The sequence below is a fragment of the Somniosus microcephalus genome, chromosome 20, assembly GCF_052327205.1.
Source record: "Somniosus microcephalus isolate GS21.2 chromosome 20, FLI_Smic_1.0, whole genome shotgun sequence".
NCBI lineage: Eukaryota > Metazoa > Chordata > Chondrichthyes > Squaliformes > Somniosidae > Somniosus > Somniosus microcephalus.
The window spans coordinates 63,675,447-63,691,038 of record NC_141006.1 but is presented as its reverse complement, the minus strand read 5'-3'; the positions used below and the strand labels follow the sequence as shown (position 1 = coordinate 63,691,038).

General features: G+C 45.9%; 1 protein-coding gene across 1 annotated transcript in view; it reads right to left on the bottom strand.

The window, feature by feature from the left end:
• nkain1 (sodium/potassium transporting ATPase interacting 1) overlaps positions 1-15,592 on the bottom strand; it is a 621,699-nt gene that overhangs the window by 75,467 nt on the left and 530,640 nt on the right. Inside the window, exon 4 of the mRNA XM_085962829.1 lies at positions 924-1,121. Within this exon, the coding sequence (XP_085818955.1) occupies positions 924-1,121 (198 nt within the window). The remainder of the gene's footprint in view (positions 1-923; positions 1,122-15,592) is intronic.

Here is a 15,592-nt window from a genome sequence, read left to right as displayed (position 1 = left end):
GTTCACAGGCAGTTAAGTGGCTGTAATCCCTTCCCGCCTCCAAGGACACGGGACCCGGTGCGGGACGGCTACCCGTCTCCTGGCAAGATGGCACGAAGGCGGGTTGGGCACCCGTCCCCAGATTCTGCCATTTTCCCGGCAGTCCTGCCTCCAAACCTGCCTCCCCGGGGCTGGCATAATCGCCCCCAGTGTTTAAGTTAATTAAGGTTCCATTGGTTTCTTGAGCTGATGGCTTTTACAGCCAAAGCCAAAACTGGCTTCATAACTCTAATTTGTCCATTTTAAAATTTATATTTGAGATATTTTAGTATTTTCTTCCCTTCTCTACAGTCCCAACTAAAAGGGCAGGTTGGCAACTTTCTACAATTGCCCTGACCTATGCTTCTCTACTATTGGTTGGTAGGGAGCGAGGGAGAGTAGGCGGGGTGCAATGTTCCCCGTAAGCTCCGGGGGTCTCGCGCACCGGCTTTTAAATAGAAAAAAAACGCGCATGCACGGTATTTTGAGTGGGCCGCGCAGCCCCTTAAAGGAGCCACGCGGGCCCAAAACAAATTACAGGGAACACTGGCTGGGTGATTCGCCCTCTTTTCAAGTGAGGATGGGATGCACATTCTTGGCACTTTCCTCTGACAACGCAATCAAGACACGTCACATCAACTCCTACTTGACTTCAGATTTTCCTAGGGTCTCAAAACTGTAACTCCTGATGTCCGTCAATCTTTCAAAACCCGAAACACTGATCCTGATTTACCTCATCGTCTGTCCTGGTCTTCTCAACCTTGGTGGTTGCCTGCACTATGAGCCTTGGCCCTTCTCCAAAGCTTCTCAATTTGTAAAACAAAAGCTAAGATTGGTGTGTTCACACTCGACAACATCTATTGCTTTGAATTTCTTTGTGAATGGAAACTAAGGTCAACACCTACCGCAAGGAGGATCTGTAAGGAACTGCTGGTGACTTCAATATATTGGTAGTCAAGCAGGCACCCTGTCACTGTGATAACGTGGTGGTCTTCTGGGGCCTGGTCAGCGGGAGTCACTGGGGTCACTACACAGCCTGGTCCGTTCTCCATCCACCACGAGCGGTGCAGTGAGGTGTTGAAAGTCATGACAAAGTCTCTGTCCTACAGAAAAAAAACACAACAAAATCCATTCATCATTAAAATGTCGTTGGAAACACTTTGGGGGGAAAATTCATTTGGTTTGCGCCTCCCGTTAGCGCCTTAAGAGGGCGCTAATGGGGTGCAAAGCAACTAGTGCCCGGGCGCGGCGATGTTTGCGCCGCTCGCGAAATTAATTAGACATTTTGCGGCGGCGCTAAACACTACTGCCACAATCTCCTGCGCTGGCAGATCGTGACGTCAGACGAGTGCGCAACGCCCCGGTAGCGCCCCGGACCAGATATTGAGTGGCGCCCCCTGCCTTACCGCCTGCCGCTAGCAACGACAGGTTGAGGGGAGCGTTTTGCAGTCAGAAAGGGACTGGGGGAGCGCTATTTAAAGGCGACCGCTTCCTGCCTTTTTTTGTTGGTGACATTTTTGCACCACGCAGTCAGAGAGAGAGAGAGAGAGAGAGAGAGACTTCTGGAGAGATTCAACGCTGTGTGAAGGAGTTTTGGGTACTGAGCAGCACTTTGCAGGTTCATTTTGATTTGCCCTTCCTTGTATTGATTTAGAAGAGACTATGGGGCTGCACTCTGAGCTCTTTCCCTGGATCTCTCCATTGTTCTTTCCAGCAGATTTGATGTACAGGTCTCTCCAGGCCGAGATTCAAGGCTGCAATGAGCAGGGTGTGGATGGAGAGCAAAATCAACCCTCCCCTTTAAGATAAAAACAGAAAATGCTGGACAAACTCAGCAGGTCAGGCAGCATCTGTGAAAAGAGAAACAGAGTTAACGTTTCAGGTCGATGACCTTTCGTCAGAACTCCCCTTTAAGAACATGGCCGGCGTTCCAGTGTGTCTGTGTTCCATTGCTGACTGACATCACATGAGCTTCACCAGCGCTCTGAGGTAGCGCCTCGCTCCTCAGCCTTTGCGCCTTAAGACAGGTGTGAAGCGCCTGATTTAGCGCTCCAATCACCTCTAGGGGGCGATAAAAACCAAGTTTGCCGTCGGAGGCGATAATTAGCGCCAGGCGCTAAACTTTGCGCACGGCCGATAATGGCGCCCCAAACGGGGCGATACTGAATTTTTCCCCCACTATGTGGTATCAAATAACTCCCATCAATAATGTTCGCAAAAAAGTTGAGATTTTTCCTGTTGTACTCATGCTTTCTCACTAAAGTCATTGACAGGAGGAATTTCACCTGTGTGTGTCTCAACTGCATTAACTGGTAAATTGTCCAGAAAACAATACTTGCGATATCAGTGTGCGAGCACTTAACGTCACAATCCTCTGGTGCTATTTTAACAAAGGCATTAACTCCATTTACTTGAAATGGGTTAATCTCCCCATACTTCCAATCCCTGCCCGTCCACAGGCAGTACTCCTGTTGGTGTAGTGAGCTCCAGTGATAGTTGCATCTGATGGTGGTGTTGTTGTATTATGGTATGGGCTTAATAAAAAGGCTGCATATAGTGACACCACAAGTCCCGGCCAGAATGAAAATGATTGGGTAATTCCCCCGTCAATCACACCTGGACACCGCACTGCTGTGAGTGACTGGGATTGATTTTATGCACATAATTTATATTATATAACTATCCTTCACTCACTGCATTTTGCTGGAGAAATAATCTTGCATTCATCAGGAGCTTCTGCTGTAGTTTCAGTCATGAGTTCTGTTTGCTGTAGTTTGTAGACTCTGTTTGCCGTAAAATAGACTGCTGTAAACTAGACTTTGTTTGCTTTAAATTAGACTGTTTGCTGTAAAATAGACTCTGTTTGCTGCAAAATAGACTGTTTGCTGCAAATTAGACTCCATTTGCTGCAAAATAGACACCATTTGCTGCAAAATAGACACCGTTTGTTGCAAAATAGACTCTGTTTGCTGCGAAATAGACTCTGCTGTAAAATAGACTCTGTTTGCTGTAAAATAGACTGTTTGCTGCAAAATAGACTCTGCTGTAAAATAGACTCTGTTTGCTGTAAAATAGACTCTGTTTGCTGCAAAATAGTCTCTGTTTGCTGAGTAAATAGTCTCTGTTTGCTCTAAGTCCAGCAGTAAGTACCGACCCACCTCCAACTCAATAATTACTCTGTAATAAAAAGCCAAATTTAAGGCCAGCTGAACCCTACTTAACACAGAGTGTTCATTCACAATAAGCAAATGTAGACATGGAAGACATTAAAGGTAGGCAGCTAATCTTGCTTTTGGATAGGCTTTTTCTTTTCAGTAAAAAAAAAGCTTGTTACAGAACTGTGCGCTTGTAATTGACAGTTTCAGGAAGATTCTGGGGTGTTGTATGCTGTTTTTCCCTAGAGCCAGTGATTAGGGCATTAGCAAGTACTGGTTCTTAATAACATCGGGGGCGGGCGGAGGGGGTGGGTAAGGTGACTTATCTCAAAGTTTGTTTCTTAGTCTTTGATCTGTCTGAGTGTACCTCACAGTATTTCCGCAAGAACTCTAATTGGCTCCCAAAAGTCCAACAGGAATGACTACAAATATGTTGAGGTAAATTGCTGCAGTGTGGAGTTTGCTCAGCAAATTGGACCATGCTTTGTCAAACCTCATTATAGCGCAGTACCTCGGAGCCAAACATTATAACCAGCTATGTGCTGTAGGGAACTGATCATGCCAAATATATTGTGAAAACTTCGGATTGGATCGGCCATTCAGTGTTCATATAGGATATGAAACAGCCCCGCCCCACAATATTCCACCACTATCTGCGCACTACCAATAGTCCTTCACGAGTGTGAGAAGGCTACAACCTATGAGCGACACATACAGTTATGAAAGCCCTTCACAGGAGCGACTGAAGGACTATACTTTACTCACCTGCCTGTGGGCATTGTTAGGCCTGGATTCAAAATTACTCCAAAACATTACAAACGACACACACTAACAAAGGAGATTTCACACTCGCTCAATACAGTCCACTCCTGATAATTCAAATACATTTCTCGCGCTTAAAAAAATTTGGGTTATCCAATAATTCTGGAACCCACCACCTAATAGCGCCGTGGGAGCACCTTCACCACACGGACTGCAGCGGTTCAAGAAGACAGCCCACCAACACTCAAGAAGCTCGACACCATTCAGGACAAAGCAGCCCGCTTGATTGGCACTCCATCCACCACCTTCAACATTCACTCCCTCCACCACTGGCGCACTGTGGCTGCAGTGTGTACCATCTACAAGATGCACTGTAGCAACTCGCCAAAGCTCCTTCAACAGCACCTTCCAAACCCGCGACCTTTACCACTTAGAAGGACAAGGGCAGCAGACGCATGGGAACATCACCACCTACAAGTTCCCCTCCAAGCCACACACCATCCTGACTTGGACCTGTATCGCAGTTCCTTCACTGTCGCTGGGCCAAAATCCTGGAACTCCCTTCCTAACAGCATTGTGGGTGTACCTACACCATATGGACTGCAGCGGTTCAAGAAGGCGGCTCACCACCATCTTCTCAAGGGCAATTAGGGATGGGCACTAAATGCAGGCCTAGCCAGTGACGCCCACATCCCATCAATGAATAAAAAAAAATTAAGAAAATGATCTCATTAAATGGCGGAACAGGCTCGAGGGGCCGAATGGCCTACTCCTGCTCCTATCTTCTATGCTTCTATGCTTTACATGCCTTGCACTGGATATACTCCACATGTGCTCTTGGAGCTCTTAAAAAACCTGCATTACTAACATAACTGCAGTCTGACTCAGTGTTTGTACAGTGTAAACTGTTTAGAACAAAGTTGCTGCAGCCACAAGCACGGGTACTTTATATATATTTGTTAAACCAGTTTTGCATTCTTTCTCACACTTTGCTCTTGTCTCTAACCCACCCACGTGAATCTACTGCATTCACCTGTATCCCAGCTGCGACCGTCACCTGTTGTACATTAAACACAAGCACCACACACTGGAACTTTAATAACCCTTTTCAACAACAACAACAACTTGTATTTATATAGCGCCTTTAACGTAGTAAAACGTCCCAAGGTGCTTCACAGGGGCGTTATAAGACAAAAAATCTGACACCAAGCCACATAAGCAGAAATTAGGGCAGGTGACCAAAAGCTTGGTAAAAGAGGTAGGTTTTAAGGAGTGTCTTAAAGGAGGAAAGAGAGGTAGCGAGGCGGAGAGGTTTAGGCAGGGAATTCCAGAGCTTAGGGCCCAGGCAACAGAAGGCATGGACACCAAAGGTTGAGGGATTAAAATCAGGGATGCTCAAGAGGGCAGAATTAGAGGAGCGCAGATATCTCGGGGGGTAGTGGGGCTGCCAGTGCCACCCTGGGCTGCAGTTAACGGCTGCCCAAAATAATAGCACTGGCAGCACAAGTATATTGGTGCTGTTTACTAATTTAAATTAGCGCAGCGCTAAACTTACTGTGTAAGACTGGTTTTCTGGTGCTACTTTCAGCAGCAGGCCCAATGTGGCATTGGCGTAGCGTCCTTACAGCAAGAACAACCTTCTCTTAAAGCAAGGCTGTCATTTTAAAATGCAGTGTTGGTCCCTTAAAGAGGCACTGCCTTCTAAAATAAAAAACATAAAAATCATTTAAAAATAGGCAGTTTTATAGCCCTTAGAGCGCAACTGCCTTCTAAAAAATATATATATTTTTTAAATTCCCAAATGCCAGTCTTCAGCTCTTAGGGTTGAATTGCCTTCCGCACCTAAAAAAAAAGGGAAAAGTGCTTCAGCACTAACACAAATGGCTCAGCAAGCCAGGGAAGGGGCACCCAGGGTCTCGCACGCAGTACTCCAGCTTTGTGCAGGGGGTCAACACTGCAAGAGAGGTCTCTAACCACAGGGGCCAGGAGGCCCTACAGAAAAAAGGATGTGGGACCAGATCACTGAGGCCGTCACTGCCAGCAGTGTCACCCCCACGACCTGGCTCCAGTGCTCAAAGAAGCTTCATGACCTCAGACCAGTGGTCAAGGTCAGTGAATGCATTTTCAAAAACCGTCTCCTACCAACTGGATCACTAGCCTCACACACTGCTCAATGCACAACGCCCACCCCACCCCCACAGCCAATCACTCACCTACCAACAATCTGTACCAAACACGAGGCACACCTCCCATTCCTAACTTCACCTCACCCCCTTGGAGGAGACGGCGTTGGCCATTCTTGGCAGGGGCATGGCTGAGCCCTTGGCCAGCGGCGGGGCTGAAAGGATACAATATGCTGGTAGCCTCATGCGTTATCCTCCTTCTCGCATGCACCTCTTGCTTTCCGGCCCTCCCCTCACCAATACTCCACCCTTGTGCCTGCCTCATTTCACACACCCAAGAAATGCAGCCTGCCCAGCCAGTGGTTGACCAAGAAGAGGGAGAGGAGAGTGAAGAAGAAGAAGAAACACTGTCACTTAATTTCACACTCCCAGCCACCAGCTCCTCAAGGTCGACCTACAAGACCATTTGTGGTGTCCCCCACTGAAAGTCAGCAGCCTTCCACCAACCATACTGCAGCCACTGGGGTAGCACTGCGTGACATCCGTAGGATAGGTAAAGGTACACACAAGTCATTAAGGGAAAGCATAAGGGTGATTAGTTGATTTCTTGATGTCATATTGGACAGATAGATATATAAAGCTGGATTAGAAAGTTAGCTTTGTGGTGGTTTTTATTTCAGCATTGTGGCCAAGAGGACGCTGTGATGGTCAGTAACAGAGGGAAGGTAAGGTGTGGGACAAATGTTGAAAGGGGAATTTGGGTTGTGGTTACTGGTACCGTAGGCGGATGATTTCATCCCGGATATCCCGGCCAGAAAAGGGCTGTCTGGGTTGCATCCTTCCTTCTGCGTCTTCCTCTTCTGCGTCTTCCTCTTCTGCGTCTTCCTCTTCTGCGTCTTCCTCTTCTGCGTCTTCCTCTTCTGCGTCTTCCTCTTCCCTCTGTAAGTGGATGCTGGAATTCTGAAATAAAAGCAGAAAATGCTGGAAATACTCAGCAGGTCAGGCAGCATCTCGACCTGAAACCTTAACTCTGTTTCTCTCTCCACGGATGCTGCCTGACCTACTGAGTATTTCCAGAATTTTCTGTCTTCTCAGAGGCCTTCCTTTACCATCCGAGGCCTTGCAAGCATCCAGTAGCACTCCCCGCACACTTTAAAAACTATCTATTGCACCAAGCCACTACTTCAATAAAATATAAAAAATCCAGTCCACAAGCTTAAATGCAAACTTACCTGAAAGATGTGTGTGTCCCTTTAAGAAGCGCTGACAGCATCTCTGTCAGTCTGCTGAACGCTCGCTTTTCAGAGTGAGCTTAGGACCCAGCGTTAAACTCAGCGCAAAGGTCCAAGTTCGCAGAGCGTGGCGTCAAGTCGGCGTTGCACGATTTGCATGTCGGCAGATTTGCATGTCTAGGGCCAGTGCTGCTCACGGCAGCGCTATGGCCCTCACCAAAATGGCAGCTGCCGAATCCCACCCCAGAGGTGGGCGGAAGTGAGGCAGCTGCCATTTTGGTTCATGAAATGGGCCTTACCGGGTGGCGGTAAGTACCCGAATTTCTAGCCCATAGTCTCTAAGTGACTGAGAAGAGTTCACTGGATGGGGCATGAAAGCGGACTTTTATCCCATCAACTGGTCTTTAATATTTAATACCCTGCTCCAGATGGCCACAGACTCGGGTTGCCAACTCTGGTTGGACATATTCCTGGCGGTTTCACCACATGACATCTTGTCTCCAACTACCTTACCCCATCCTTCTGCCATTGGTCGCCTGACATGCCCATCCTCATGTGCCCCGCCTTCCCACGGCCAACTGGAAAGTGAACAGGCTCTTCAAAAGGCGTTTGATACAGTACCACATATTAGTCTTGTTCGCAAAATTGAAGCCCATGGGATAAAAGGGACAGTAGCAGCATGGATACAAAATTGGCTAAGGGATGGAAAACAGAGTTGTGGTGAGTGGCTGTTTTTAGGACTGGAGGGAGGTATACAGTGGAGTTCCCCAAGGTTCAATAATAGGAACACTGCTGTTTATGATATACATTATGACTTGGACTTGGAGGTACAGGGCACAATTTCAAAATTTGCAGATGACACGAAACTTGGGCGTGCAGTAAACAGCGAGAAAGATAGTGATAGACTTCAGGAGGACATAGACAGGCTGGTAGAAGGGGCAGACACATGGCAGATTAAATTCAAAGCAGGGAAGTGTGAGGTGATACATTTTGGTATGAAGAATGAGGAGAGACAATACAGGCTGAATGGTCCAATGTTAAAGGGGGTGCAAGAACAGAGAGACCCGGGGGTGTTTGTGCACAAATCTTTGAAGGTGGCAGGACAGGTTAAGAAAGCAGTTAATAAAGCATATGAGATCCTGGGCTTTATAAATAGAGGCACAGAGTACAAAAGCCAGGAAGTTATGATAAACCTATATAAAACATTAATTCGGTCCAATTCTGGGCACCACACTTTAGGAAGGACACGAAGACTTTGGAGAGGGTACAGAAGAGATTTACTGGAGTGGTTCCAGGGATGAGGGATTACAGTTACGTGGATAGACTGGAGACGCTGAGGGTTGTTCTTCTCAGAGCAGAGAAGGCCAAGAGCAGATTTGATAGAGGTGTTTAAAATCATGGAGAGTTCAGAATAAATAAAGAGAAACTGTTTTGAATGTCTGAAGGGTCGATAACCAGAGGGCACAGATTTAAGGCGATTGGCAAAAGAACCAGAGGCGACATGAGGAGAAACCTTTTTACGCAGCGAGTGGTGAGAATGCAGTATCAAAATACTGCGGATACTGGAAATCTGAAATAACAACAGAAAGTGCTGGAAACACTCAGCAGGTCAGGCAGCTTCGAGGAGAGAGAAAACAGAGTCAACGTTTTGGGTCGAGGACCCTTCGTCCGAGTGGTTAGAATGCACAGTCTGATCGGGTGGTGGATACAGATTCAATAGCAGCCTTCTAAAGGGAATTGGATAACTACCTGAAGGAGAAAAAAATTGCAGGGATGTGGGGAAAGAGCGGGAGGGGGGGGGAGGGGGAGTGGGACTAACGGGATTGCTCTTCAAAAGAGCCGGCGCAGACTCGATGGGCCGAATGGCCTCCTTCTGTGCTGTACCATTCTATGATTCATTACCCAATTGGCTGAGTCTTGGCTATCAGCCCAATAGCTTTTTTTCCTAAGTTCAATATTTTTGTGCAAAGTATGCAAAGATTTTTTTTTTTTTTTTTAAACACTTTTTTTTAATGCCCCTGTGACTTTTCTCCCGGCGTTACTGGCAGCGGCGTTCTGGAGATTAGTCTTTCATTCCTGGAGACTCCAGGCCAATCCGGGAGGGTTGGAAACCCTCCCATGGACAGAATTGATTGAGGTGTTAAATACCTGGGTAGAAAGGGCATTTGGGATAATGGAGAGTGGGCAGGGCATTGGGATGAAAAAGATGAAGAGCTGCCATGGTTAACAAAATGGTGGAAGACACTCGCCGGGTTGAATGACCTACTCCAGTGCCCAGTGTTCCTTAACCAATTTTGTTTTAAAGCATTTTTCCTGGAAAAATATGAGAGAAAATTTTTGCAGGCAGGAATGACTTCTCAAACTATTTTCTGCCGGGATCTATTTTAAAAGCATGGTACCCCACATTTAAAAAAAAGCTTTAGATTGAAAAATACATTCTCAAAGGCTCAAGGTTAAGGAGCAGAACAAAGTCATATTTGAAAAAGAAATCCAAACAGTCCCCCAGGAAAAAGCAGAACAATAACGTTTGCATAAGAATTAGGAGCAGAAGTAGGCCATTCGCCCCTCGAGCCTGCTCCGCCATTCAATAAGATCATGGCTGATCTTCTACCTCAACTCCACTTTCCCGCCCTATCCCCATATCCTTTATTTTACCTGAGATAAATTGTGAAATTGCTTATTAATCACTGTATTGAATGATCCAGCAGGTTTCAGTTCTGGGACAGGGAACGCTGGACTTGTTAAAGAGCTCAGGACCCTCCTCATAACTAAATCAACATATACTGTCTTTTATTACACTACTTGCTGATGTTCACTATGAGCTTAATTGCCCCACTGTGGGCTGTAGAAGCCCAAGAATGTCCATTCAATATTGTTTTTCCATCTCTTTTTATTAATGAAGTCTTTCGAGGGCAGCTGCGGTATCTTTGCACCAGGCCCACCGATGACAGAGTGCCAGTGTGAACCGACTGAATGCGCATTAACAGGTTTGCCACACTACGAGAAAAAACTTCACATATGCAAACACTTGCTGTCCTTCTGTCGGCACCTCACACTCACACTCTGTCTGACGCAAATGTCATGAAAAAAGGTGTAAACAGAATAAAGGCTCTTACTTGATATGTACAGAGAAACTCTTTTGGTATGGAACACACCCGAGCCAGAAATTCTGGTAACTATCCAGTCTCTGTGGGGAGACTGGAGAAGCTGGGTTAAACATCGAAACATAACAAAGCAGTTTATAAAGCATATGAGATCCTGGGCTTTATAAATAGTGGAAAAGAGTACAAAAGCAAGGAAGTTATGATAAACCTTTATAAAATACTAATTCAGCTGCAGCTGGAGAGTGGTGTCCAATTCGGGGCACCACACTTTAGGAAGGACGTGAAGACTTTGGAGGGGGTGCAGAAGAGATTGACTAGAATGGTTCCTGGGATGAGGGATTACAGTTACGTGGATAGACTGGAGAAGCTGGGGGTTGTTCTCCTTAGAGCAGAGAAGGTTAAGGTTTGATTTGATAGAGGTGTTCAAAATTATGAAGGGTTTTGGTAAGAGTAAATAAAGAGAAATTGTTTCCAATGGCAGAAGGGTCGGTAACCAGAGGACACACAGATCAAAGGTGATTGGCTAAAGAACCAGAGGCGACATGAGGAAACTTTTTTTTCACACAGCGAGTTGTTATGATCTGGAATGTACAGCCTGGTGGAAGCAGATTCAATAGTAACATTCAAAAGAGAATTGGTTAAATACTTGAAGGGGAAGAAATGACAGGTAAGGAGCAGGGGAGTGGGATTAATTGGATAGCTGTGCTGAAGAGCCAGCACAGGGACAATGGGCCGAATGGCCTCCCCCCTGTGCTGTGTCATTCCATGATTCTATTAACAGACCTACCCACTATTCAATCCAGGGTTCTGATTTCCAGATGGAAATAACAAGTAACCTTTGAATTTACTCAAGCCAATGTTTACTTAACATAATTAGGCGTTATACCCCTAAAGGGACACACACCGGCACTTTGACAGAATCATAGAATCACACAGCACAGACGCAGCCCATTCGGCCCATCATGCCTATGCTGGCTTTTCGAAAGAACTACCAAGTAGTCCCACTCCCCCACTTTTTCTCCATAGTCCTGCAAATCGTTCTTTTTCATGTATTTATCCAATTCCCTTTTGAAAGTTACTATTGAATCTGCTTCCACCACCCTTCCAGGCAGCGCATTCCCGATCATAACAATTTGTTGCGTAAAAAAAATGTTTCCTCATCTCCCCCCGGGTTCTTTTGCCCATTACCTTAAATCTGTGTCCTCTGGTTACCGACCCGACTGCCAGTGGAAACAGTTTCTCCTGATCTACTCTATCAAAACCTCCCATAACTTTGAACACCTCCTTTAAATCTCCCCGTAACCTTCTCTGCTCTAAGGAGAACAATCGCAGCTTCTCTAGTCTCTCCACATAGTAGAAGTCCCTCATCCCTGGCACCAGTAAATCTCCTTTCATAGAGAATAATATTGTGTTTTACGTGATATAATATTCCCGCCCTTGCACCCTGCAGTTCTAAGGGAGATGATAGACAGACAGGCCTGTCACAACCCACGGTGAGAATCTGATTGTCTCTCGATGCTGCTATCAGTTGGTTGAATCACAACATCTCAGATCCTGCTTAGAGCCAGCTGGGAAAGTCTTCAATTGTATTTTTAATACACATGTTAAAATGCAAATGACAGATTTTGCAGAACTATTACTTTTGACAATGATAGAAACAGAGTGGGCTGGATTTTCATTGAGGAGGCGGGTAGGAGGCGGGACTACAACTTTCGGGGTTGTAGTCCTGCCTCCAGCGAGTTCTAGCCAACCCACGCGATTTTGACTTGATTGACCTTGTTGAGCCCGCCCAGCGGGCTCAGCAGGCCAATCAAGGGCCACCCGGCAACAGGTGACGTCACAGATTGACATTTCATCTGTCAAGACCTTTTGACAGATGAAATATCAGCATGTCACATCTGGTTTGGACAATAAATTGAAGCTTATTGACTACCATATTTATTTATAATATATAACCAGAAAATGCTGGAAATACTCAGCAGGTCAGGCAGCATCAGTGGAGAGAGAAACAGAGTTAACGTTTCAGGTCGATGACCTTCTGTCACCGGCATGAAACCTTAACTTTGTTTCTCTCTCCACAGAGGCTGCCTGACCTGCTGAGTATTTCCCGCACTTTCTGTTTAAATTTCAGATTTCCAGCATCCGCTGTATTTTGCCCTTATTGACTACTAGTCTGAATGCCCGCAGATAAGACACGGATTTCTGCATTGGAAGAACAAATGTAGGAACGATGCATTAAACTGCCAGAGATACAGTAACAACAGCGTATGTCTCAATGGAAGATCACAGCGCAAATACCTGCACTTAAATTAAACATCGTAAATACATACTCTTGGTACAATGCACTTTTCAGTGGGTTGTTGTGAAAGATCTGACACAATTGCCACTTCCCAGAGTCAGTCTCCGAAGTCATTTGCAGCCCAGACCTCTCAGTAAAGCTCACTCACCATCTCTTTGTATAAAAGCGGTACCCTGTATGCCTTATACTGTGAATGCAATGTATCACAACGGTAGGTTAACAAAGAATAACCACATCTCCTATAAAATGCTGCCCTTCGTTACCTTTCTTCAGCTTTTAATGATCTGCCCACCTCAGGGCATTGCTTATATTACCAGTGTGATTAGACTGTGAAAGAATCATGAAGAGGAACTGTTTGATATGTAGTAACAAATCTGTGAACTTATCAAATTTATGGACAAGAAAGGACGCACTGGTCCATCTAGCCTGTCCTGTATATGTGATACCTCAGGCATCACGATACAGAAACTCCACACCCACCTGGAGCCATAGTACTAATACTACTGATACTATTACAATAGCAAAATACTGCGGATGCTGAAAATCTGAAATAACAACAGAAAATGCTGGAAATACTCAGCAGGCCAGGCAGCATCGAGGAGAGAGAAACAGAGTTAACATTTCAGGTCTGGGACCCTTCATCAGAACTGGAAAAAGCTGGAGATGTAACAGATATTAAGCAGGTGCAGAGACAGAGGCGGGGGCGGGTGGTTTAGGAGGGGAGGAAGGAATTGAAAGAACATACTGTACTTTTGTAAGAGGCAGGAAAGATAAAATGTTGCAAATGGGAATGGCAAAAATCATACAGCATGAAAAATGAAAAATACTGATACTATTACAGCTGATACGATGCGACTGCTGTTGTTGCTGCTGCTACAACAACAACCGGTACCACCACCACTGTTGCCACTGCAGCAGCGACACCAACGTGCTGTACAGAGCACCTTTAATGCGGAGAAAATGTCCCACGCTGCTTTCCAGGGAATGGAGACATAAATGAAGAGGGAATGAAAACAGACAGAAGATGACGGGCCCCCGAGACCGGGGTACCACGGGCGTATTGGACCAGCACCCCTCACCCTGGGACTGCAGGACCAGTGGCCGCTTTCATGGAGGAGGGGGAAACGGGAGGGGGAAAAAAATAACAGCTTGCAATTCTATATTTATTCATAAGAGGGGAAAGAAATGTCATGAGAATGTAAACACATCACTGGAACAAAATAATGAACAGTCTGACCTTAAAAAAAAGCTTAATTTGACTGACAAATAGACTCCAGTATTTTGCTATCGATCGCGGGTTTGCTGTTACCGTGTGAGAGGCAATTATGGGTGCATTAGAGGCAACCGAATAGTAAAAAGAAGAAATCAATGCAGAGCAATGTTGTCCTTACGTAACTTGGAAATTAATTTCCAAGATCTCGCACAACTGCGTGAAGGTTTGTTCAAAATGCTGCAGCATTGACGGTGTAAAACAATGAAGAGCAGCGTGGTACCCAGACCCTCACTGCAGCTTCCAACATGGTGCCTTGGCTTGAACAGCGAATTCTATCATATTGCCCATGGTGACACGAGACTTTGAACACTGGACCATTTAGTCATTAGCATGGCCTAATCAATAGCCAGCCACTATTTGGCCACTGTTGTAAATCATGGTGCTCCCAGCAAACAGTTTAAATGTAATTATTTGTAAAAAAATCAATAAACTCTCAGGCCGTCCACAAATTATACTTTTCGCCCTTCGTAGTTCTTGTAACATTACTGGCAAAGTCAACACGTATCGGGGGGGCAATTTGAACCAAACTCCCCAGGCGAGAGTTCCACGAGATTGGGTGGAAAGCCAGTTTTACCGTCCCCCCCCCAGCCCAACAATGTTGGCTCTTATTTTTTTTTGGGTGTGCGGCCCCTTTAAGGGGCTGCATGGCCCATTCACAGTTTCGTGCACACGCGAAACTTTACAATGAAAAAAAGCCGGTCCCGCGCAGAGAGGGCACCTTACCGGGAACGTTGCCGCCCAATATTACTCGCCGCTGATTTCAATGGAGAGTAAAATCGGCGTTGCACTCAATCCCGTCAGTCTTCCGATGGGGCGGGTTAGGTTAAAATTTCCCCCCATTGAGTTTCTTGGTGTTTTCTCTGTGACTTACTGCCCATTGAGAGCTGCTTCCCAGTTACGTTAACATTGTGAACCAATTCCGTGTGGCAGCAGTCAAGGCTGGCCCGAGCTAACCTGAGGCCACGTGCAAGACTCGCCACTGGGGGCTCCCACCACCCAACCGAAAGAGAGAAAATGACTTGCATTTATCACTTGCCTGATCACTTCTCTGAGATTTGAGCCAAGGGTGGAGCGATGAAAAATCGGCGAATGCGCAAGAGGCCAGAATTGGAAGAGCGCAGAGATTTCGGAGGGTTGTAGGGCTGGAGGAGGTTACAGGGATGTATGCCAGCAAGAGACAGCAACTTCAAGAGAGGAGGGAGAAGATTGTCCGGTGAGGGAGTGGGGGGAGGGGGAAATACTTCCAGGTTGAGAAAGAGCCGGGCAATTGAGTTGAGACTCTGCCGACTGAATCAATCGTCTCAACTCATTCCTCATCTCCACTTCCCTTTTCTCTTCTTTCTGCTTCCCATTCATTATTTTTCTGTTCAAGTCTCTCAGCCATTTGATTTCTTTCTTTCTTCATGCAGTGTCACTGTCATTTATTCCCATTTTTGTCTATGAAAGCTTCGTCTTTACTTTCCTCCCATTGTGTTTAATTATCTCTCTTCCTGGCTGTGCTTTACATCAGTTCATTGTATTTATTGCTGCTCTGGTTGTAAGAAGCTTGTCCTTTGGTTGGTTTCCGTTCTTTCCAACCATTGCCATATCTTCTCTAAAACCCCTTTTTTCCAGTTTGTGTTAATT